This window comes from Cygnus atratus, chromosome Z, assembly GCF_013377495.2.
Source record: "Cygnus atratus isolate AKBS03 ecotype Queensland, Australia chromosome Z, CAtr_DNAZoo_HiC_assembly, whole genome shotgun sequence".
Classification (NCBI taxonomy): domain Eukaryota; kingdom Metazoa; phylum Chordata; class Aves; order Anseriformes; family Anatidae; genus Cygnus; species Cygnus atratus.
The window spans coordinates 44,805,420-44,832,233 of NC_066396.1; the positions used below are offsets into that span (position 1 = coordinate 44,805,420).

Below are 26,814 nucleotides of genomic sequence, written 5' to 3' on the forward strand. Positions count from 1 at the left end.
AAAACAGGTCATCCGGAGAACATCACTAAAAATCTCAAACATCCTGTGCTTAATTGGCAGTAAATTTCTTGTTCTGGCTTATTTGAGGAGTGGCAACCCACTGAAAAACAATTCAATACAATTCAAAGATACAATAGACAGAACTCTATCAAAATTAGAGTGAACAAATACAACCTTAGGGTACATAAATGTTGGCATGTGAAAGACAAGGATATGCTCTTCCATTCTTCTTGAAAAACAAGACTTCCACTCAAGATGCTTTAACATGTCCTCCACAGGTTGGCAAATGTATCAATGCTAAAGGAAAAGATACTAACCAGAAGGTTCTCCTTGGCATTATGTTTTCATATTAATAACTGAAATTCAAAAAAAAAAAAAAACACCACAAGGAAAAAAAACCACACACAAAAAGCCCTTTTTACCAGAAACATTTAAGCATTGTGTATAAGTAGTTCTGCCAAACACTTACTGTATTAAATGAATGGTTTTCAAATTGTTTAAGTGTTTACTATTCAAAAATAACTTAGGACGATGATTTCGCTAAAACTCAGGGGAAAGTCCAGAAAGCAAATGTTGCAGTTCTCCTGCAAACACTGCATTTGGCCAAAATGGAAATCCTGTATCTGAAAAGGCAATATTTGCATTCTCAAAGAAGTAATTGGGTGCTTATCATTGTTTACTGAGTGCTGACAGTGTTCAAAGGAAAGAATAATATGGTTTCTGCTTACTGGTAGCATATATTTGGAAATAAGTGGTCTGCCACCTTTCCATCAACACTGTTTAGCTCAGCAGAAAACCATGAAGATAAACTCAATGACAATAGGGAGGGGCAAGGACTGCAGACCATAATTCAAAACTTTGATTTTACAGCAGAAATACCTCAGCAACTTAATGAACGAATAATAGGTAAGTCTGAGATTTAGAGTTTTGTTTTTGTTGTTGTTGTTGTTGTTTTTTAAATCAGTTTTAGTATTTTCATAGAAACATTTCTTTTACACAATTCTGCTGAGGAACTTTTGTTGCTCACTGATGTCAACAAAAGTAAAGGTTTCTGAAGGAAAAATTTTATATTAATTTTGCATCATACCATCTGTTTTTAAAAAACGACCAATAAAAAACAGTGGTAAAAGATAAATATGTATGAAATCTTATGCAGATAAACCACACAAGTTTACTTACATATTTTTACAAAAAATAACTGGAATTTTATAATTACAGTGCCATTAAATAACTTGAACTTTATAATTACAGTGCCATTAAAAATTATTGTTATAAAGGACATCTATTACTTTTGTGGCCATTAATAAAGTGTGGCCTTGCACAGCATACAGATAACCAAAAGAACCACACATTTCCAGAAAGGAAAATTTGGCCAGGCCCCAAGACCATGTTCAAAAATACATGCAGAGGCTGATAGGCCTTCCACCCCTATGTTTAAGGTATTACACATACACTGTCTTGTTTCTTTGCTTTCCTTTGAGGGAAAGTAAACTATTAAAAAAAATCTTAAAAAACAAACAAACAAACAAAGATATATTAACAGTTCCTGTTTTTACCAAGCTCTAAAGGAAGGAGGCTGCAACACTCTCACAAGTATGTACGGCCTTCCAGAACAATACATCAAAAGCAGTGATAGTATAATAAAGTAACAAATTTCAAAGCAGTAAACAATCCATAAACACAGTTTATAAATTTAAAGGAGAGGAGGAGATGTGATCAAGTTAATAAAATGGAAAACTATTTCAGAAAAGTAGTTTTCAGTCTCTTGTTGGTGCAATGCCACTGCAAGAGCAACCTGCACTGTGACTGAAACGAAGCATTCTAGCCCCACCAGACAGAAGCCCGTGTTAGAACAGCTTACGTGCAGCTCCAAAAGCCTCTGCTCAGAGAAGGCCAGATGGAGAAACTAAACCATTTTCTGATAAACTGGTTTTACCAGGTCACAACTGATTTATTCAGTGACAAATCTGTGGCAGGGTGTATCTTGGCTTTCTATACTGCGCCAGAGCTGGTACATAAACAAGGAATCTAGCTTTCAACATTCTAACTCGGAATGTAAATAAACGAGAAGCTTCTCATTATTTTAAATAGCATACCATTTTAAGAACACTGCAGTTTATGTTGCAAGTGTTAATTAAATATCAAGTCTTTTCTCTGCACATTTGATTCTTTCAAAGGACTTACAGACATGCATCATCTTGATTTCTGAAGCTGATTAATAATATAGATCAAGTGCAACTACCTTTCTTTCCATATTTAACTTCCTTCTTCCCAAACAACTCAGATTTACTATTACAATGGCAAGAAATTTAAAGAGTAAGCAAGCAGCAAATATATTTTTTGCTACTTGATTGAAAACCTAATTTAGTAGCTGAAAGGACTTCAGATCAGCTTTCCTATCAATGACCTTAATCAAAGAACCACTGACAGTCCACAAAGTATTCTTTGGGAACTGGTACTTGCCATGACAAAAAGTAAGGTGCAATTTAATAGTCAATGGACATTGACATGAAAACAAAGGAAAGAAGAATATTCACCACTATGCTGGCTGAATAGCATCATTTTGCAGTCACATATAACCTCACATTCTGGGAGAAGAATTTTAATCTAACACAAATTTAAATCCCATAAAACTAGGAAGCAATCTTCAAAGGTCAATCTTAAATTTTTTTACCTTGTTAAAATTTACCCGTTAGTAGTGAAGAAGTAAAGTTTTCTATTCCACCACTAACTGTTAACCACTCCTTCTTGCTTTTTGTTTGGATGTATTTGTTTGTTTGTTTTATGGTTTGGTTTTGCTTTTTGTTTTTGTTGCATTAGCATTGACTAAAGGTGCACCCAGAGGTCTTCATTTATCTGATACATGGTGGCTTACATAGTGAACTACTTCACCTCTTTAAAATATAAGTATTCCTCCTCATTGCGTGCTGAGGCATGAAGCTGGGGAGATAATACCAACTCTGAGCTGCAGGGCAAAAAGGACAAGGCTACTGTTAAAGTCAGTTATGCAGAAGCTGAAAAGCAGTTCCTATATGTAAACCAGTATCTCTTCCATAGCTCCTGTATCAGTGTATACAGAACTAACACAGAAGTCCGTTCAGTGTACTGTCGTGGAAGCTTACCATGCATACCTCCTAGATAGAGCTTAACTAGTTTAGAGGATCATTATTTCATTCCAAGAATAGGCAAGTTTTCCATAATACTAAAAATATTGTAAGTAAAATCTGAATTTCAGAGGTTTATTTAGAATTAATTTCTGGATTTCAATTTCCTTACACCACATTGTTACAAAATTATCTTCCTCCCCATCCCCAAGAATTTGTTTCAACTATATATTTTAACCTTTGGGTCATTTTTTCCATAGTGAACAACTGTATTAGGCATCTTCTCCACAAGACAGTCAATATCCCCACTGTAAAGAGCTCCCACTGTATAATGAACAAGGCTGAGGTCAGACCAAGGCACTGCACAGGTTGGTTATCAAACCACTAGGAAAACAGCCAACACAAACTTCAAAATTATAGTTGTTATAGCAAAAGTATGTTGATCCCCCACTGTAACAATATTTTGTGATGAATAATGTGGAAAATAAAACAGATCAGGAGGAAGTAACTGTCAGTATACATTAGATGGGTCAACAGACTTACTGTATGTTTCTTTTGCAATCTGATATTGATTTCTATTTTCATAAAAAAGAAACCATTCAAGAGTAACAAAATACTTAACTTATATTCTTCTGTACAAACAAGTGTAATAGTCCTTATCATATCACATTTGCTGGTAAATAGAACTACAATGCTGATTTGAAAAAGGAGATAAAACCACTTTCTCTAAAAAGTGGTTGCACTATGATGCACTCCGGACTGTGAGGAAGTGAGAAGAAATTCTAACTACTGTAGAAAGCAATAATATACTTTCTTTTAATCTCAATTTATGTATCATTTTACTGTGCATTTTACTATCTCCATTATTTAACCAATTTTTTAAATCAAAATTTTCTAAGGGTTATTTCTTTCTCTCTAATCAAAATATGAACTTGTTACATTTCAGACCATATTATGCTACACACATTTTAATCAACTAGGGAAGTGCTGAATGACAGAAATAGATTGCTTTGAGTTCCTCCATGCCCTTTTCCCTGTCACTTTTACGTTAACTCTTGACCCATCAAGTCACAATTATTATTTAAGGTTGATTCAAACTCACAGACTGGGTAGAAGAATTCCTGCAGAGTACAGTGTGTCTTATATCAAACGCTTACATGTCAGTCCCAACTTTGGACAGCTTAAAGTGGCAGTGCTGCCAGGAGCAGCAGTCCCTCCTCCATCCATCCCTAAAGGTTTGTTCATGTTTACTTGACGCTTTTTCTCATGCCACCAAAGCCACCAGTCCAGTTACATCAAACATAGGTAACCGATCGAGGTTAAAATGGCATGTTTTCCCACCACCACAAATGGAAGCTATCAGTAGATCAGAATCATTGCCTGGGTTTAGCTCCCCCTCCCCATGGCATATGTGTATGCTGCTGTTAATAACACATACCATGACAAATTCTTCTCTGTGGAATACCTAAGTGGATGCTATTGTCAATCTCCTATGTCCATATGAAGAATATGTCCAACCAGTAAGAATGCATAAGAAAAGACAGATTTGTTTTTGCATCACTTTGCTTTGGTGTTCGAACAGACTTTTAAAAAGTCCTTTACTTTGCTTCACCGTCAATCACAAGTATACTAACCTCCTGAAAAGCCTCTTGAGAAAGGTTCAAAACAGAAAGAAAATAAGAGTAATTTTAGTTATTATAAAATTAATGAGAATTTCATGGTTTATTGTACCACCAACCAAACACACACATATAGAAACGCAGGGGCATCAGAATGTGAGAATGTACTGCTGAGAAATAATGCACCAATATCAATATTACTACTTAGCTAAGTACAGCTGGTTACCAACATAAACATGGCAAAACCATTACCTATTTTATAATATTCTGTATTACATTAATACCTACATAAACTGAAATGTATAAAGTCAACTAATAATTAAGAAATGAACTACTCAGAGATGTAAATTTCTGCTAAGCTGAATTTTTTACTTAAATGATAATGAGATTGGTGCTGCAGTCTCACTAGTTCTGAGGACGATAAGCTATAAAAAATGTATTGACAATTCAATTATTTTTTTTAACCATATGATGACAAAATTCCACAGAGAATGCAAAGATGTAAAAATCAGCAATACTGCACCCAAAAATTGCTATTCAGCAATGTATAGCATTACGCATCAATGTGCTGCAAATTATTTACATGCTCATGCGCTTCGCTGGTTCGCTGTGGAAATATACAAAATATGAACAGATGTGCCTATGAAAACCCCCTAAATTTGGGATTAAAGTTAAGGATTCATTACTCCTTAAGTCGCTAAATATAAATCCACACACAAGCACTACCCCTCCCCTCTATGACTGCCTTTGAAGAAAGTTTGGATACAATTAGCTTCTTCATAGGCAGGAGACTAAACAAAAGCAAAAAAGAATGAAATTAAAGAGGAAATACAAGCTGTTTTCAAAACAAACTATGGTATTTCGGCAGATTATTTATTTTATCCTAATTGAAAGGTTCTTCTTTTTTTCTTTTTTTTTTTTTTGATAACACTTGCTTCCCTTCTGAGTTGTGGTCTTTGCTCACTATTCACAGTTACTAGATTTAGAGACTCTAGTAGGCTATAAGCCATCAGAACTACCCACTTTAAAATGCCACATCTTTTTAATATTTGAAATGACAGGCTAGCACAGATTGTGTTATAATTAGAGCAGTACACACTTCAATGCAATATGTATGGAAGTTGTGTTTGAAACGGTTTCTTAAATGACAGTGTCTCTATGCTGTAGATGTAGCACCTTTAAATAATCAATTTAATTCAAAGCAGTCCTGGGAAGGATTCATTCACTTACCCGTATCCAGCTGTTGGCCTTCAATTCCACAGGGTTCTGTGGTTCACTGCTGTACAGACAACATAAGCACCACATCAGAGTCTTCTGGCTTTCATCTAGAGAAAAAAAGTAAATAAGGATACATTTAGGGGAAAAAAAAAAAAAGGAAAATCAAAACATAGACAAAATTACACACAACAATTCCTATCCATCCACAAAAATAAAGCCCCGAATATCAGTCTCAACTCATAATGCTTCAATCTACCAGATTTGCGCAACACATTTAATATTATTCATATGTAGTAGTTCTTGTGTAGTCATTTCCTTAATAGCATTTTAAAAGGAGTCAAATTAAAATCTACAGAATATTTAGATGTTCTTAAGAAACATGTATGACCTAGTGAATTGTTTGCATAAAAAATACTTGAAGCTATCATCAAGAAACATTCATTTAAGTATCTAATATAATTAATAAACAATAATCAACTGTAGTAAATAGTTATTACATTGGTGTCCAAACTCTGCACAACTGAACCTGCTCATTCTGAAAAATTTAAGTTTGCTAAGTATGAAATCATTCACAACAAGAACGTAGAACATGAAGTTTTCTGCAAAAATATATTACAATTCCCCATGCTTCAGGAAAATAACAGTTCTGCAGACAGCACAACACCTAAATGCTGATGGAAAAAATCCTATTTTCTCTTCAGCATGAGATCAGATTTTACTTAATTATAATGTACTGCTGGAAACAAGTTGCCTTCTCTAAAAACCTACTATACTCGTCAATATTGACACCACTTAGATGCACATATATTATCATAGAAGAACTGATTATTTGGAGTAAGCAGATAAAGAGCCATGTAAGTCACAATTTTTCCATTACTTTGCTTTCAATAGGCTTTTTTTTAAATGTTCTTAAGCAGATACAAGGAGTCTCTAAGCTGAATTTTATCCCAGAATAAAATTGCATAATTGTAACCCAAACTATGAAAACTAGATGCATCATTGTAGCTTTGATATTGACTTAATAAGTGCTATTATTCTTAATATAAATGATACAAACAGATAATGCCACATAACTTTCAGAAGTTACATTAGGAGATAATTTAAATATTATCATGTTCAACAAATGACGACTTCTGTTTTCTGTATATTTGCTACCCAGGATGTAATAAAGAGTATTATTTAGAAGGGCTTTGTTGGCAAAGCCTGAAGAAAAAATAAGAGCTCCATTAAGTAATGCCTGTGTTTTCACCAGGTGATCAGAGATGTTAATTTTGATTTAAACCAGTATTCCTCAATAAATGTCCAACAAGCCTGTAGGCCATCACTGGCCTCCCACTGACTAGCATCTCTGCTCTGAAATGGTTTCTTATACACATTTAACTGACTACAGTTTAAGGTACTCTGACATTGTGTGTTTGGAGATATATTTTTTTTAATATGGGTTTTTACAAGGCTAATGATTTCCTACATTTTTTAAGATCAGAGCAAGAGACAACCTGCATACTCCTCAGCAGAAATTTAAAGTATCCTTAGACTTTGATTGCAACTATATTGAACCGGCAGTCAGACATCAACACGAACAGGCAACTCTATCTCCTTCAAAAAAAACATTTTACCCAATACAACTCTAATCAGCAATTTTTTGGGAGAAAAAAAAATGTCTTATTTGTTTAAACAACTAAGTGATAACCTTTTGCTTTTTGGAAACACAGAAATTTCTGATCATTACAAATAGATATTATTTTAGTACCAGTAATTGGTAAAGTTCAGACTTTACTAACTGAAAAAGTAATCGAGAAATAAATTTACAAAGTCAAAACATACTGAAAAATAGACAGGAAAAAAAATTTAAAAAATCGAGTTCAAATCACCTATCCTGAACAAAGTACCTGTAGTTCAGGTGTCCCTTCTTCTGCCTCATCCTAGTTACACTGTACATCTACAGTATGTCATACAGTCCTTTTATTTAAGTGATGTTTATTTAGGGCAGGGCAGGGCAGGGCAGGGCAGGGCAGGGCAGGGCAGGGCAGGGACATAACTACTGAATTAGACTTCTGGATGAGAAGAACTTTTGCTACATACAAAGTCTTGCTGCATAGTATAGCAGTGAATTATATATACTATTGCCTGTCAGAAATGCAAATCAGTATGAAAAAAGCTAAAATGATGAAAGCAAAGCTTCGGTGAGCAACGTACACTTTGTCAGTACAATGAGATTACATGGATATAACTACCTTCAAACCTCAACCTGTGTTTGAAACCAGGGTATGTTTGTATCAAAGCCATGCCAATGGTTCCCCCAAGATAAGGGACTTTTACAGATTCACAGTTTTCCCAGTCAAAATTACTTTTCAGCTACAAGTGAAGTAGCTTCCCGCAGATCTGTGAGAATAAGGAAAAAGGATCACTTAGTCCTCTTGCTGAAGTACCAGTGGTAATCTGAGGGCCATTCCCAGGTTCACTCTTTCCTTTTCAAAACTTTCTTTCCTTTTCCTTTAGAATTGGGGAAGAAATATAGGATGCCTAAGAATAAGATGGGATAGACCTTTCTAAAATAATTGTGGCAACTGTGAGAGACAATTGCATGAAAAGACCAGAGAGAACCATAGAAAACTTTCTGCATTTTTTTCCTTCCATTTTGCTAGTAACTGTGATCACCATGAAAAATATACCATTGTCGCATGCACTGAAAACCATTTTCAGGATATGAATCAAGATGTCTGATCTTACAATAGCACGAAAGAATGCTCACTACCCAAGTAAGCCATCCAAAGGAACAAAATTAGTTACTCCAAGGTGGAAATTATACGAAAAAAAGAATGTTTCCAACTTTCTGCTGGACTTCTTAAACACGTTAATGTTGAAACTCCAACTACATTAATGACAATTTTTAGAAAGAAATTTAAGACAGCTTGGAAGCTGTGTTGAGAAAACAAAAAAGCTTTAGTATTAATCACATTGCACTCCTTCCCTGTCACTCTCTCATGAATAAAAAATAAAATAAAGAAGACAAAAGCCAATGCTTTTTTTTTTTCTCATAACTAAGTGTGGTCTCAATCATTCTGGGATGCAGTCCATTTATCAATAAACCATCATGAACCAGGCCAAATGCACAGAATTAATGAGAAAACACTTAGAACTAGAAATATTCTTTTTAGATCCTGTTGTAAAATTTTACTGAAAAATGCATAGAGATATTACATATATACAAATATATAACACAAAATGTAGATTAGCTAAAACTGAACTTTCAGGGGAAATGAATACATACATAAGCATGCACGCTCACACACATATGTTGACATAGAGAGCCACCAAGAAATTCCCCAGCATTTATAGTATTAGTTTGGGATTCAAGACATTTGGGCTCAAAACTTAAACCAGGAGGGGCCTACTGAGAACATAATCCCCCAGCCCACAGAAAAAACACTGGAATTCCTTACCAAGATTGAATTCCTCATGTGTCCCTTGTGGTTCAGGACCACAAGTACAGCCATGAGATTTTCTTTGGTCGTGCTTCCCTCACATAAGCATTCTATATATGGCTAACTTGGCCCCCTCCTGATCAAGAGTGTTTATGAGGAGGTTATTTTCCATTGGAGACCATGCTCCCTGCACTGAGTGGTCAGCCATGTCAGCATCCAGCACCAGCAGACATACATCTAAGGTGATAGGTATTGTAGTTTGGACAAGATGCAGATACATAATGTTTTCTGTGTGCTGTGTTTTGTTGTTTTGTTTTGTTTTTTCCTCTTCCATTTATTAGTATGAAAGACTGTACTGAACAGAATTAGTTTCTTCTACTGCAAGGGTGGCCTGGTCTCAGACATGTCTGAATGAGCTATTTATCCAAATGAGAAATTATATGAAACCCACTTGAGAGTCAGCATCTACTAGCACTACTTAAAGAATATCTTCAAAAATAGTGCGAAACAAAATGAGAACTAGCTGAATCTAAAGTGCCAGCAGCCCAAAGAGAGATCAGGTGGCTCTAAAAGAAGGAAGTGGTGGGAATGGATAAGCAGACATCTTCAGGTCTACCGATGTTTGGAAATCTCCTTCTCCCATCTCCAAGCACTGAAGTGAAAAGAAGGATTCCATTTAAAGCAAGTGAAGTTCTCTGAATTGGATTGGTTGCAACCTTGAGACCAAAACAAACAAACAAAAATGTAGTAAAACTCATTGTTTTGCAGTCTTCAGAGGAAACGATCAACTTGAAGAAAAAGTGTTTTTCCTGCTTTAGAAAATACACAGGGATAAAAAGGAAGGCAGAAGTAAAGGAAACTAAGAATGTATAGCTGGGGTTGTTGTGGAAATGATTCAAAAGGAAAAACAGATGAAAAAAATAGATGATGCTCCATTCTCTAACATAATACATTTTTGGCTCAGAGACACTGGTGGTCTAAAGACTGGTGGTCTGAAGTCTTGTTATTCCAAAGTAAAAAAGAGAAGAAAAGCATGTGTGTATCTGTAAACATCAACAGTTATCAACATTCCCAGAAACTGAAACTATGATTAAAAATGCAACCTCACAAAAATAAGTCCATGAAGTAGAAGACATCTGTTCTCAAAAGATGTCACAAAAGCACAGATTTGTATCTCTGCCATAGTGACCTACGTTTAAATCTATGGTTCCTTCCCAAGTCTTCCTTTTAGATGGGAAGTGCTAACATAAGGCACATCTACCATGTTTTTCGCAGGCAAGTTCACTCTGCCTGTGCTTGGAGCTAACTGGAAAAAGATAAATCAAGCCAGAAGACATATGATCAGTCTAGCGCAGTGCACTTCTTGACCTAATAAACTGCTCCAGGAGACCAAAAAAATTGCCCTTTCCTGTATGTCTCCAAAAGAAAGCATGAACCAGAAGAGACAAAATGCAACACTTTTTCTTTTTGGGGGGAGATGTAGCTGTAGCAAACTGATGTAGGACATCAGCAAAATACTATTTCAAGGGGCTGACAGAGAAGGTCAGAATTAGCTTTCTCTTCCAGAGTAGATCCTAAGCCATTTATCAACATCTCAATGCATGGTAAGTATACTGGAACTACAGGTAGTGTCCTACCTGTATAGTTCTACAGGTAGTATACAGGTAGTATACCTACCTGTATAGTACTACAGGTAGTATACAGCACAGGTAGTGTCTGGTCCTTCCTAAAAGTTTTCCTGTCTGCAGTTTCTCTCCTTTTATTTGATCTCACCTACACCCCAACAGTAAGACATTTTTGATTTTTCTCACCTTTTCTTTCTAAGTCACCATTTTACTGCTTTGCTTTTTAATCTATGTGTATTTTCCACTAGTTTACAAGTTAGAAAAACAAACATTCAGAATAAAATCTGTAAAAACAAACACAATCGTAACACAGTACAGCTTTTCATTAATAAAAAAAGAACACATCAGAAAAATTAATTCTTCTATGTTAAACTATCTGATAGAATATTCTGACATATAACTGGAAGAAACCTCAGTTGAAAGTAATCTAAAACTTTTTTGTACATTCTGGGAGACTAACAAAATTAATAGAACATGAAAATTTGAAATACAACAGAAATAATGATGCACATAAACACTCACTGGGTTTAAAACCTACTGTTTCCAAGTCAACATTCTGTAAATAATCCATGAAATTAATTATCTCCAAAAGTAAAAGTAAATTTAAGATTTCTCAGTCACACATGTTTTAAATAACTTGGATAGCATTTTTATTTCAAAATTTTACCTAAGTAAGAAAGAATGCTGCATTTTTATGGAAAAATTGAAGTATATATCAAGTTGTACTTTTTTTAATTCCTAAGGAATAAAATTTATGGACTGTTACAGAAATATCATTACAGGTTCTTACCATATCCTATAACAAAAGGATTCCAACAAAGCCTTCCTAGTAGCTGGCCAATTAAAGGGAACTGCTGAATTGCTACAATTGAATTCTGTTAAGACATAAAAGCAAACAAAAAGACAATAAACATACTATACATCAAAAGCAAATTAGAAGAATTGCTAATGATACAGATTATTGTAAATTACAGTCCCAATGATTTTGCTGTGAAATGCTCTGGAAACAAAACACTTGCTGGTAGGTAATAAAAGCAGACCTTGGTGAAATCAGCTATAATATCATAACTCACATAAGTTAACGCTTAAGTAATTTCCTCAGCTAATGTTTAATTGTGGTAGAAGATTTACTAATTCCTCTTACATATAGTAATAAGAAAACAGTATTAGTAACCAAGATTTAGTGATAAACAAAAGCACAATTAAAATATACTTTTGTTGGTCCTCATTACTTTAATATACTGCCTCACAGAATTTCTGAAAAAAATAATACTCACTACGGCATAAAACTAAGTATTTTTCTGTTACTTCTTACTTTCTTTAAATTAGCTTATTTAATGACTAGGCAGTAACAAACTGCCATTTAACTTTTAACCAAATAGAAAGCAGCTTCACTAAAAAAGTAGTAGGCAATGTAGTTTATACGCAATCCTGTGTAATCAGTCTTATTTTTCCATTTTTGTAGCTTTACTATCTAATAAATGAAGGCTTTTAAAAATGGTGCTGTGCTGAGATAACATGCAAGTAGCAGGAACGATAACCATCTCCTGCTGCTGCAATAAATTCCTTACATTTGTCTCACATTTGGGGCTAGCCCCAGACTTTCTGGGGCCATATTCACAAGGTCCATTTCAGGCCAAGCCTCAGATTACTTGAAGTAGCAACATTAAAAATTGTTTGTTTTTTTCTTCTGAGAAAAAGACAGATATACAGAGGAAGAAATGCCACTCCTTGAAAATCTTGTATTTAAAAATTAAATTCAGATTTTTAAAAACTGCAGTTTTTAGAGAAGAAGAATATTTAACAAGAATTGCTTCCATAAGAAGTCAGCCTCATACCATAACACAACTTTTCTAAAGCTAATTAAAATTAATACATATATTGAAAAAGCCACACTCAGGAAAATGTATACATAACTATGCATAAAACCAACTAAACTTAACTTGGGAAAAAAAAAAGCACTCTAGTGAGTGCAGACAATAATCAAATTAGAAAACAGAACAGTCAGCAGCATGTGCCAATGGAATTCACTACATATGCCACAGCACTGGGGTTAGCGTGTCAACAGACTCTCTGAGATTTAAAGGATCAGTTACAATTTTGCATGTTAAGGCCTTTAAACAATCCAATATATGGCTTGAAAACCAGAATCAAATTCTTGTTTATTTTAAAGAGTTTTTTAAAGAGGTTAGAGCATCAGCCAGGAAATCTCACATGACAATGACCAATCAAGAAGCAAAAGCTCCTTTCCTGATAAACCAGGGGAACCGGAAGCACATTCCTGTTTACATTACCTGTGACTGCTTCCCCAGTTTGCTTCTCTGGTCCAGTAATACATTGGGTCAGTAACCCAAGCCTCTTTGCTTCTGGTTTTGTCAAAACATACTGCAGATTGTTTCTGAGGGTGTCTTCAAAAGAGGCCACTTTTTCCTTTTAAAGTCACTTACCATATGTTTCAAAGTCTCGTAAGTCTGCTGTAGAAACTCCTGCAGCTGGGGCAAGTGAAGGCAGACATCTTTCTGGGTTTCCAAAGTGGTGGCTTGACCCCACTCAACAGCTTTATCCAACCAATATTTGAAGTCCAGTGTTGGCGCTGTAGTATCCTGGGCCATTCTACAACCCTGGGAAAAAAATTAAAAAATAAAAAAAGTATACAACTCGAATACAGGCATAACCAAACACTGGGGCTTGAAACCTTGAATGAGAACAAGAAGAAGGATTTCTACTACCTTTTTCTGTGTTCCAGTGGGAAGGTGGGAGGGAATTGCACCTCATAAAGGTGCCAATTTTCTTTCTAGTAGTAATAGGCTAAAATAATAACCCAATTGTGACAAAGTAACAAAGGCGGCATAGTAATCAGTAAATTAGCTTAGAATGTACCACCCAGTTGTGTCTCAGGCATTTATGATCTGAACTTGTCATCACCAATATTTAACTCAGAGAATACTACAATAATATGAGTGCACACTAATTTAGAATGCTTTGCATGAGGAAAAACTGAAAATGCCCATTTCAAGATAAATGAAAACACTGAAAAAAAAAAAAAGGTTCAATCAAAACAAAAGGGGCTGCAGGGCATGCGCTGGGGCTTTGCTTGTTTTAAGATCTGCATTTGTAATTGATCATTATATTTAAGTGCAAAAGGAGGATTCTCTTTAAAAGAAGCCAATAAATTCAGTATTTTTGCTCTGATTTTCTTTCTATGTTCTTTTTATTATCACACAAAGGAGAAAGAAAAATGACCACATTCAACTTTACATATAAAAGCTTTTGAACAAAAACTGTACAATTGCTTGTATAATCTACAACCAATTACATACTTCAATGTAAAAACTAGATCTTTAAGAGGATTATTGTCAAGTACAAATGTTAAAAACTAACCAAATTTCCCCAGTAGAAGACACAAAACATTTCTTTTTTTCCTCCTTTGCTGTATTTTTCCTTGGCAGAAGGAGACAGAATAGAGCAGCAGGTGCTACAGCAACCTTTAAATCTCTTTGAAAGAAATACCCCACAGGCTGAAAGAGTAAAGGAGCTCTTGCAGCCATTCAATCATTGTCTTTTATGTCAGATGGTAAAGACAACTGTCAATTAACACACACAGTGGCAGTTTTCAGAAATTAACTGTAGTCCACTTGGAGACGAATTCAGACACTCATTGAAGCAACAGAAAACAGTGAAATTTTCTTTTGTAAGCTACAGACATGAAGCTACAGACCAAAAAATAAACCTGAACCTGAGCAGCAGCCCTGCAAATCAAGTCTGCTTTATACAGCTAACTCTTTATAATCACTTCACTTAAATAGCATGTTAATCCAAGCCAGACAAAAACCTAAAGATTATTAATAAATTTGTTTAGTTTCTAATGGTAATAAATAAATACCTCATAATGAATGTCAACTATTATTTGAGTTTGGATTCTGTCCATAAAAAAAAAAAAAGGTAAATATGTTGGTTTGTCAGAGTTCAAGGTATGTTTGTCCTGATCATTTTCAACACAATGTAGGTAAATCCCTTTTCTATTTCCATGCCTATTTCTATGCCTATTCTATGCTCTATTTCTATGCCTATTTCCAGCTATAACTGTTGCTCTAACCTGTAACTATTAATCAGCATGTGCAGGGCCGAAATCTCACTGATCTTCTAAATACCCCTAAACCTTATTAGCTAGTAAGCATCTAAAATAGGGTATGAGACTTCATCACAGTAGCTCTCAGAAGTAACAGAAGTCAAACATCCAGCTGCAATTAGCCATCAAACTTTCTATCATCACAAGAGCATAATAAAGGCTTCAAGAAAAAATTACATTCGGAAGTTGGACTTACAGATTTGAGTAAAGAAATTAGCTTATTTGATGTTTCCAGGTCCGATTAATCAAAAATAAGTCCTCTAACACAATGGCTCCTGAAAGTTTAAAAGAAAAAAAAAAGGCGGGGGGGGGGGGGGGGGGAGGGGGAGGGAGGGGACAGTGGAAGAAAAGAAAAAAGAAAAAAAAAAAAAAGTATCACAAACACTCCAGCATTTTGGGGCCAGCCATAAGAGATGACTGAGTATTAACAAAGCACCCCAGGTAAGCAAATCAAACAGGCTTTTCTCCTACACCAGGTACATGCAATTACTATTCCACGATGCAAAGGGGGGAAGCTATGACAGAGTAAGCATATCCTTATTCCAGAAGTCTGAAATCCCAGCTCATTTTGCCGCATCACATTGCTTATGTCAGACTAAAAGAAATCCAGAAAAAAATCTCACAAGCTCCCATTCTATTCACAATAGCATGATTTTTAAGCTGTACTTGTGTGTTTGCTTTCTTTAGAAGCCTCCAATGAAATAGCGATTTTAATGATTGCTTATAGCATCTAGTCCTGAAAACAACTATTTTGTTAGTATCACTTACTATTGTCTTCACCTGAACACTACAGGAAAGCATACAGTAAAATGACTGATGTATAAATAACATAATTAAAAAGAAAATACAACACAGTTTTATCTCAAAAATTGTCAGAGAATAAACAGTTTATTGCTGAGAGAAATATAAAACTGCTGGTTAATTAAATTTAATTACAAGTTAACCATTTATACCCCATTATAAAACGTATTAAAATGCCTACAGAAATTATAAAAAATAATTTGACCTGTCAAACCTGACTTGACCTGTCATACTGTCAAGGGTATTCCCAAGGTCTTTTCAGCCTCTTTTCCACTCTCTTCCACTTGGGATTCCTTTTATTTCAGCTGCCAAAAATCTAAAACTGCTTCTTATTTTGGACTATTTACCCAAGAATATGAGAAATTCAGAAGCTGGATTTACTGTGAATCACCTCATAAGATATCCTTTACTTCCAGGAAGAAGGAGGAGAAAAAGCCCTAGTCTCCTCTATCAGAATCTCTCCAAGAATCAAACACTCCTGGTCTTGTACTTTCAACACCAGGAACCCTGTGGAGCTTACTCATGAAGGTACTTGTTTAGAAGCGGAAGGCTGCATTTCTAACAGGGTACAGATTAGCTTTATTTTGCCAAGAGAGCTCTCTGGATTATTGTCTAAAATATGACATTTTACTTGGTAACTTTTGTTACCAGGTCTGGAGGCAAAGTTCTACAGTATGACGCTCCAGGTAACAACTGAGCTACTGTTCTGTCCTCCTGAACAAATACATGCAAGATGCAAGTACCACATTGTCACAGCCTTCCACAACAGATGTAATATTCATCAATGATAGATAAAGAACTATTTGCAAAAGCAGATGAGACACCACCAGGTTTCAGAGAACTTGTTTGCAACTATCTCCTTATCTAGAGTCTGAAAATGAAATCATATTTGCACATCCAGCATATAAGGTAGCAAAATAGTGAAGACTTCTTCTCTGGAACTGTAGAAATATAATCTTTTAGAACAAAACCACAGAAGACAAAAATCACATAAAAGCGAAGTAACTTCTTCACTAGTCCAAATCCTGAAACTCAGGACTCAGCTATTATAAAACATTAAGGGAATCTGCAGTAGCTAAAACGTTACAGCTCCTTAGAGCTATAATGTTCATAGCTTTCAAAACTACGTTTCAAAGCTATGTTTCATAGCTTTCAAAGTCCCCAAATTTGTCTTTCACAGAATCATAGAATATCTGAGTTGGAAGGGACCCACAAGGATCATTGAGTCCAACTCCTGTGTCCTCAGAGGACCATCCAAAATAAATAAATAAATAAATAAATAGAAACCAGACCCTGTGTCTGAGAGCATTGTCCGAACACTTCTTGAACTCCGGCAGGCTCGGCGCCATGACCACTGCCCTGGGGAGCCTGTCCCAGTGCCCGACCACCCTCTGGGTGCAGAACCTTTCCCTAACACCCAGCCTGACCCTCCCCTGTCCCAGCTCCATGCCGTTCCCTCGGGTCCTGTCGCTGTCCCCAGAGAGCAGAGCTCAGCGCCTGCCCCTCCGCTCCCCTCGTGAGGGAGCTGCAGGCCTCCATGAGGCCTCCCCTCAGCCTGCTCTGCTCTGGGCTGAACAAACCAAGGGACCTCAGCTGCTTCTCATATGTCTTGTCCTCCAGACCCTTCACCATATTTGTTGCCCTCCTTTGGACACTCTCTAACAGCGTTATATCTTTCTTATACTGTGGTGCCCAAAACCGCACAGACTACTCAAGGTGAGTCTGCACCAGACTGCCAAGAAGTGCTACTAAATTTTATTACTTAGTTTGTTTTCTTACTTGCACATTCAGCTATTATTTTGAAATAAATAAAAATATTTCAAGTAGAAGGATCTTTGAGATAACATTAAGGTATAATATTGTCTTATGTCATAGCATCAAGGTTTCCAAGTAACTCCGATGAAAATTTCTATTCAATGTATAAAGCTCTCATTGGCGTACCTTTCCTTGAACTGGTGATAAGTACTTCCACACCCCAAAAGAACACTTCACCTTCCATTACTCCATCTCCTCTCTGAAATCATACCCACCAGCAACCCCAGCTTGTGAAGAAAACAAGCAAACAAACAAATAAACGGATAGATAACAGCAAGTTTGCCTATTCCTCTGTGCCCACATCCACAGTTATTTTACAGAAAGAACAAACCACTGTTATAGTAAACTACTTGTCTTTATACAGACTTTCCAAATTAAAACAAATTGCATTCAAATATATCTCCCTCTGGGAACAAAACCAACAGAGTTTTGCCAAAAGAAAGGAACCAACATTGACTAAGTAAAATGCAAAATCTGGTAAACTAAATAGTTGTCAAGCAGATGTAAAGCGTGCTAAAATCATTCATCTTTTAGACTGGTAATTCTCTTAGAGAAAGTAATTAGTATTCCACATCTCTGTGTTTGTTTTCTCTACTTGCTCTGATATTTAGTATTGGTATTTTAACAGTTGTCATATCTGCCTTCTGAATTCATTGTCAGGTCTCATTGGAAAAAGAGCCCAGTTTTCGTCTTTAAGGGACTGTGGATACTGACAGGATCACTTCTGTGGACAACAAATGTATGCAACCTCCTACACAGGTTTACTCTGAACAACATTAAGAACAGCAAAATGGTATTTCCAGTTGTGTTATGTTGCCCTGCTGGACTGCAAAAGATCTGACATCATGGGGAAGCATGTAATGCATTGCTGGGATTCATAAAAAGATTTCCATTTCTACAGCACTCTGAAAACATTACACCTCCCCCTCTTCCTGCCCTGCATAAGAGCTATATGACCATAATAAAGGCTTCTCCTTCATGTTCATCGGGCTATAAGCTTCATAACCAATAAATATCATTTATGAGCCTTTCTTGTTAACCGCAACCACTTCACACAAAAAATAATTTTAAAACTTTCTGGTCCTAATGGCAGGCTTCTTTTGCAGCAGTAGTCCCTCCTTCTGATCCTCCCCATCTGAAGAGCCTAAGAATAAAACTTTCTCTAATACAAAAGGCAGAAATAATATCCCAGCACATCCATCTAACTCTTATCTTTTGCCCAAGGGAACAGTAAAAGATGTGAAAGACGTTTTGGAGTGATATCGCTGAATTTTACAGATGTTATTCGTTACCTTTCCATAATGAATCTTAACAGGAAAACAAGGCAATTAATTATTATTTCCATATACAAGAGATGTAATTACCAGCCCACAAAACAGATTACTAAGTCTTTAGGCACAACATGAATAGAAAGTCTGATCACAAGACAATGGAAGCCTCTCCTGCACAAAACCACCCAACTACGTTATTAAGGGTCCAACACAACAAGTATTTGAAAGGAAAAGTTAAATTTAACAGGAGAAAACAGACAATGAGTTAAAGCACTTTTATATCTCTGACAGAAAGCTCTTATGCAATCCAGCAAAGTCCTAAACAATACGAGGTGCTAATATAAAAGAATTCCAGCATCAGGACTAGCCAGATCAAAATCCAGCAAGGCCCAAATAAAGCTGTGCATACCGGGGAATCGGCTGCATGTACAAAATGGAAATTTGTTTCGAGGCAATAAAGCAAATCCCAGATTTGACTGGTGCATACTGATGTTAAGCAGATCAGCGTGGACCTCCAAAACAGAAGCCAGACTTGAAAGAAACAGGGGACTTCTAGCTCACCATTTAACTACTTGCTTGTTCTTCCATATCTGAATTGGCAATCTCTCATCAGTCCACAGTGATCTATCACAGAAAGGCAACAATATGACAGCAGAGGCTAGAAACGACATGCTGGGCATGGTGGACAGAAGTACAAACAAGTACACACCTTGACGACATTCTAGAAACAGTGGTGGACTGGGAAGGTGGACTGGATCACTGTCTTTCAAGGTATTTCCCCTGCAAGGCAAAAAGTTACATATCTCGTCTTGCACAATCTAAACAGCAAGCCTCCTGAGATTATTTTGCTAACACTGGTTGGTAACATTTCAACGTGACAATCTTTCCTAATGCTGAAGGGATAAACAGTTTGGGGGGATAGGTCTAATAAAGTTGAACGTTAAAATATTCTCAGATTTATTTTGCTGGACAGAGCCTTTTCAATCAGCCCAGTTCTTTCTCAGCTGATTTATTTGGCAACAGCTGGAATTAAGGCCACACAAAGAAAACCACAGCTCAGAAGACTATGCAAACAAAGAATAAATGCAGTTCTGGAAAGAGGCGGAAGGTCTGGTTCTGCCTGTGAACTGCAGGAGGTAGGACTGCTCCTGAAGAATATCTGTGAACATAGAAGTAATCTGTTTTCACACCACTTTGAAAAAAGTCCAGTCACCGCTAACACCAGTTTATCTTCACTACAGCTAGTAACACCACAAATCAATTGTACACGGGCCTCTGGTATCAGTATTCTAAACACTGTATAAATTTTACCTTCTTTGGCAGGCTACATGATAAGGAAAGAAATTTTGACCCTGTTTACGTCAGCAGCCAAATTTTTGCTAGTGTCAATGGGGCCTAAATTTGGTACATTCATAACACTGATAGGATTACCCACATCATAAGGGCTCTCACTGTGTTGGCAACATCAGCTAAGTTAGACCACTATTGGCAATAATGGCAAGTTCTTGTAAGATGAAATTTAACGCTTTTGTCACTTCTAAACCCAATCTGCCAGCCAATGCACCACTCATGGGCTATCTGTTATGAACTTTGTCTAAAGTTTTCATTACCCTCTTCTGGCAAACAGCATCCTCTCACGTGGCATTATATAAGTCAATGCAAAGGTGTGAATGAACTATGACTATCTAGACACAGAGTCATTTTTGTGCCAAATACAAATTGTATTTTCTCAGCTAAACTTTTACACCTGGTTACCACTGTTTCCTGCAGCTTATATTCACAGTGACACATTTCTAGTGTAAACTCAGATGCCTACAAGTCTTTTGTCACCCCCTTCGCTATGGAACATCTTCAGGGAAAAAAAATAAAAATCTGATCTGAACATAAACAGACAAATCATAAACAAAACCAATCATCCAAACTTCCCCATCATTGAACCTCCTCTGAAATTAACTTTTATTTGTATATTGCTTGAGTGGAATACAGAGAAATTATTTGCTCTGTATATTAGTTCCTTTGCAAAAACCTTTAACTAGAGATGAATTCAAAGTTGCACCCTGAAATATGCATGAAGTATTTGTCTCTTTCCATAGTTACTATACCAGCATGGGGACAGCTGCATATATAGTAATTGTTTTTTTTGTTTTGGTTTGGTTTTTTTGCTTGGTTCATTGGTTTGTGGTTTTTTTTGTTTTGTTTTGTCTTGTTTTTTGCTTTTTATAACTTTCACTCAAGTTTTGCTATTACCAAAAATGCATTAATTCCCTACTTTCAAAGCATAAGTAGAAGAGAACATAAACTAAATTGCAAGCAGCAAGATAGAATATTAGTCCCCTCTTCTGTGATTCTGAAGAGTTATGTATGATCCACAAGGTAACAGAAAAAAGTATATTCCTTTACACTAGTATATCAAGGAACAGTATTCATTTCCACCTGTGCATACAATTACTAGGGAAACAAAGCCTAAAAAAGTTCCTGCCAGAAAAAAGTCTGCTTGCAATTGGACTACACAGAAGATCCTGCAAACTGGAAGCATGCTCCCAAAATATTCATGTTTGTTTCATCATTAAAAAATAAAAAAAAAAATAAAAAAAGGAAGGGGGGGTACAATCTATCTAGATGTCATGAAGAATGACTAGTCTTTTTTTAATTAAATTGTAAGTTAACACTAAGGGCTTCATATCGCCAACAATTGTGTTTCTTTAGTAGCCATGCAACTTTGCTGAATTCCAAGTTTTAACCCTGAGTTACACAACTATAAGAAAAGAAGATACAAGGCCCATACTTTTCAGCACAAGTATCTAAAAATCAGTTGAAATACTGCTTATGGTACTGACATAGTGTTATTCATGGAGAGTATAGAATTGTCTTGGTTATGCTAAGCGAATTCTTTTTCTCCAAAATTTCTAGAACCTTTTCTTTTTTTTTTTAAAAAAAAAGAAAAGGAACCTCTAATATATACCCTAGTAATAAAGCATTTACCTTTCATTTTAATTCTCCAGCTCTACAGAATTAAAGTACTTTTAGATAAACATCCTAAATGTGAGGAAACGAGAGGCACAAACAGAAAACAGTGGTGAAAGGCAACATTCCACCAAAAAGTAAATGATCACACAACGAACACATAAAACATTTTCTATCCAGGCTTTACTATACATACTTTTTTATATGCCCTCTAATGACAGTGCAGTAAGTGTTAAGTAAAAGTGATACAAATTTATTCCAACATCAGTTGAGAATACTGAAATTCTGTGAAAAGCATTCACATAGTCCATACACAGTATAAGCAAGTCTGCAAATGAAAGAATGTGTTTCCCTTTGGCAAAAGAAAAACTCACCAAAAATTCTGACACTTCTCTCCCTTCTCCCTGAAATAGCCACAGAATAAAACCTGAAGAAAGATGTCTTTATGGCACTAAGTATACCTGACAGAAAAAGAAAAATGTATTCTTCAGCAGAATAAAAAAATAACTTCATGACATCCACATCAACATTTACACCTTTTTGTTGTACATTATTTTAACACACTCCCACAGACATTTGTCCCTTGAGTCCATTGACAAGGTTTCATGCTATTCACAGGCATTAAATCAGCCCATTCATTCTTTGCAAATAAGAAGAGATAAGTTTCCTCAGAAACATCTAAAGCAAAGGCTTTCCATGACTCAGTCAAACTTGTACCACAGCAACAACTGTGAGCAGTTAGACTGGAGACACAGCACTGATATTTGAGGCACTGATTTGAGGGATTCTCAGTCAATTATTCCTGCATATTCTGTGCCTGTGTATTTGTTAATGTGCTAATAGTAGGTCCCTGTGACTTGCCAGTAAGATTTTTGTCCCATCTCTTCATGAAAAACTCACAATCTAACAATGCCACGCTTGGCGTGAAATTAAAGCCATATAGATCTGCTGTTATACGGGAAGGGAGCTCTTTATCAATTTGTGTCAGCTGATGAGAATTTTTGATGTAGAACATAGGAAAAAAGTATTAGGTAGTGGTACGCCTCTTTCTTGAGCTATTCTGCTTGGACACTCATGTATACCAATTTAGTTGTATGTTACGATACTTCTATTACAGTAACTGCTTGGAATATTTCAGTTCTGTCACATAGTTAATCTAGATTTATAAAATAAACATGTCTAGTGAATCTGCTAGTAGGGAGGGAGGAAGGACAACCCTGCAGTTTGGCTCCAGGATTCGGATGCCTAGAAGTCTGATTCCCATTTCTGACACATTTCACATATGACACTAAAGAAGTAATTTCATTTCCCAAGGCTTGTTCTACTTCAGGAACCTGATTAGTATTGATCTGAGACTTAAATATTACTTTCTTACTTTATTTTTTTTTAATCAAACTATAATTACACATCTGAGAGCATCCATTTTGATCTATTTGTGAGTTAAGAGAACTTACTGCTCTCAAAGATTCACAAAATTCCTCGTGCTGCTGTAGCCTGGTGGACTTTATTTCTCCAGATTACCATAACTGATGCTGTACGAGTTACATTTCAGCAAGTCAGATGTCTTTAGACTGTGTCCAATAGTATCTGTACAATTAAGTAACTAACAAGTTTATGCAAATATAACTCAAGACATTTCTTACCTGCAGAATTTCTATTCAAAGTTAAAAACACATAAAAAAAAAAAAAAAACGCACACAGAAACTACTGCATACATCCATATGCAAGGCCAACAGTTCAAAAAACCAACAGAAACCTCTTGCAAAGAGGTAAAGTCTGACATCAGTCCATCCTTTACCATTACAGGTAGAGTAATGGTAACAACTCTTCAGAGATGTTAAAGACGCTGTAACTCAGAAATTCCTGAGTTCAAAAGATTTAAACTATAAGTGTTAAATTAATATAGATTCCTCCATTTATGATTAATATAATACTGTGTATTTTTGTAATACAAGGGACAGAAATCATGACCATCATATACTGTTTTGTCATAGCCATCTAAAATCATATTCCTATAGTAAAATGCTTAAGTAAAAGTCCCAACGATGCACAACTAGTCTTACTGATTTTTAAATACTTTTGCAATACCCACAAAGTTATTGGCCCTCACTAAAGAGAAAATATTTAACATATTCTACATTCCTATAATGTAAAAAGTGGATTCAATATTTGGTCCTAAAATGCTCTCAGCAATTGGTGGGATGTGCCACCAAATTTCAATACAGAAAGGATTTTTTTTTTATTCCAAAGTTACATAAAAGAAAATAAGAAACAGAAAAGATTTTTAATGAATGTTACCATTGTATTTAATTTAGCAACATTAACAGCAGCAATTTATAACATTTACCAGAAAAACAGAGATGGGAATAACCAATTTGGTGAAAGTTATATTGTTTAATTAGAGATTTTACATGAGTTATAACAGGTGCTGTACCGTTTATACATGCAATAAGATTTTTATGGCCTGGCATACTTCTACCCATTTTTCAGATCAGGTTGGTATGAAACATATTGTACTCATACCAAAAAAGTCTGATAAAATGAAGGCTGAATATTTTTATTTGGGATTAGTCTCACACAATATATGAATTTTCCTGCTCACACAATATATGAATTTTCCTGTAAATGTCCAAATCAGCTCTATGTTTTAGAGGACATGTATGGAGTCTCTATCAAAGGACTGTAACATTTTCTGACCGATTGTTTCAGGAAACAATTGTCTCACCCACCACAAGATCCTTCACCCATCTTTTAGGAGACATCTTTGTCAAAAACAACACCTTTGCAACTCTAGGTCAGTATACGGAAACATGCATCTTAGAGGAAAAGAAACAAAAGAGATTTAAGAGATGGTTTTAGAGTACACAGCGTACAAAGCCGCCCCATTAACAGGAGAGTAACTGTGTCTAGTACTTTCTAACAGGGTATCCCTTCTGGAAGGTGAGTTGATCACCTTCAAAAAACCTAACACATGGTGTCCCCTCTGACACTTTGACCCAGCAAAGGCAGTATCCTACAGTTGACTTGACATGCACTGGATCCAGCTGGCCCACCCATTCGCATGTGAGGGCTAGTGGTAAACAAAATATGGAACAACAGAGTTGTACCCATCTCAGTCTCTCTGTTTCACCCTGCATCCAATTTCTAGAAAACATATGGGAATAGAATTGCTTTCAAGACTTCTGTGTTGCTTTCAAACTTGGTTAAAACTGGTTAACAAGTTCAATTCTTAGTTGCCAAAGGCAGGATGGTTCAGAATCACGTAGACCTCATGTCCTTAGGAAACTAAGAACGAAACGCAGAGAAATGATTATCAAAACTCGATCTATGCCTGCAAGCAAAAAGATAACCTCCAGTATCGGTTCCTGACTCATACGCTCCCACTGCCTTATTCTCGAAAGACAAGTCCCCGGCGGGGGGCAAGTCCAGCAGCAGAGCTTGCGTTGCCTCTGCAAGCCAGCCGCTAGAGGACAACCAGCACAAAGGCTCGGCGGGCCTGCTTCCTTCCAAGGGATGGCAGTAGCGAACAAACATAGGCACAGGGAGGAGGGTCGTGTGTCAGGGAGGGAAAAAACATAACCGACTGGGAAGGCTTTCCAGCAGCGCCAGAATTCAACAGGCAGAAGATCTTCGCAGGCCTGTCAGCAGCTCACAATATAATCTGATAGCTATCTCGAATTCTGCTGGAAATAGAAGGATGAGTTCTGCGGGGCAATTTTTCGACCTTGGACAAAGAGGACAGGAACGCAAACAGAGGTGACGCAGCTCACAACCACCGTGATGGGGAAAGGAGGTTGGGCGATGTTTGGTTTTGTGGCGGCAGTCTGAAAAGTTTTCTTTGTAATAGAAAAAAAGGATTTTGAACTTAAAAAAGGCTTCGAATCTTTATTATAATTGAATACTAGAAAAAAAAAAATCCAAATTGCCCAGACTCTCCTGGCTTTTGAAGGCCTGCCACTGGAGCCACGCAGTGCCCACACGCGGCACAGACGGGACCAAGGGCAGCGCCCCCCGACGTGACGTAACGCGACACGACATGACGTGATGTGCCGCGACATGACGTAACCTGACACGACATGACGTGACCCCCCCCGCACAGCCCATCTCCCCTCGCGGCGCCCTCAGGGCCGCCGGCCCCTGCTCCCCCATCCCCTGCCCCCCGCCCAAGGCGATCGCGCATGCGCGCTTCCCCGACACCCCCCCCCCACCGCCGCCCCCTCCTCCCGCCCCCCCGTGCCCGCCGCGGCCCCGCCCCCTCCGCGCGCCTTACCGCGCGGCCCGGCTCGCGCCGCCGGTTTGGAATTTTCGCGCGCTCCGCCGGCGGTGGCCCCGCCCCCTCCCTTCCCCTCATACACACACACAGACAGCGCCGTGCGCGTGCGCGGGAGCCGTTGGGCGGCCGTTAACGGTTAATGGCGGGCGGCCGGGCGCTTGGCCCGTCCCCGGAGCCGATACGTGAACGGGGGCGGGAGGGGGAGGACGGGCATGCGGCCTGTGTGCGCGGCCCCGCCGGCGAGTGACAGTGGCGGGGCGCTTGGCTCCGTGACTGGAAAACGTTTTTCCTCGCCCGTGGGGTTGTTTTCCACAAGCAAGTAGTGTGGGTACAGAAGTACAGTAGGGTGAGGAACTTCGGGTTGAATAAACTTCAAATTTGAAGAAAAAGTAAGGTTTCTGTGGCTGGAATTTGTTCTGGTGGTAAAATGAGGAATACACGCTGCTAAACTTGTCCTCAACTTGTTAAAAAGTGTCCGAGTAGTAAATAAGCTGCAAATACCGACGTTTTGTCATTTAACCTCTCAGTCTGTTCCTGAAGGAAATCATGCTGAAAATAACAGCACTATAC

The 26,814-nt window shown here is 37.1% G+C and overlaps 1 protein-coding gene across 4 annotated transcripts in view; it reads right to left on the bottom strand.

Moving 5' to 3' along the window:
* The window catches only part of FANCC (FA complementation group C), an 84,180-nt gene extending 57,749 nt beyond the window's left edge, over positions 1-26,431 (bottom strand). Inside the window, exons 1-6 of one of the 4 annotated variants that reach the window (XM_035565321.2) lie at positions 19,717-19,739; positions 19,569-19,631; positions 15,317-15,395; positions 13,439-13,612; positions 11,782-11,866; positions 5,954-6,048 (exon numbers count right to left, since the gene is read on the bottom strand). In XM_035565321.2, the coding sequence (XP_035421214.1) occupies positions 5,954-6,048; positions 11,782-11,866; positions 13,439-13,603 (345 nt within the window). In that variant the 5' untranslated portion in view covers positions 13,604-13,612; positions 15,317-15,395; positions 19,569-19,631; positions 19,717-19,739. Of the gene's footprint in view, positions 1-5,953; positions 6,049-11,781; positions 11,867-13,438; positions 13,613-15,316; positions 15,396-19,568; positions 19,632-19,716; positions 19,740-26,241 lie in introns of those variants that run through there. The other 3 variants (XM_035565319.2, XM_050716268.1, XM_035565320.2) reach the window with 3 other exon arrangements.
* Between the last annotated feature and the right edge of the window lie 383 nt (positions 26,432-26,814).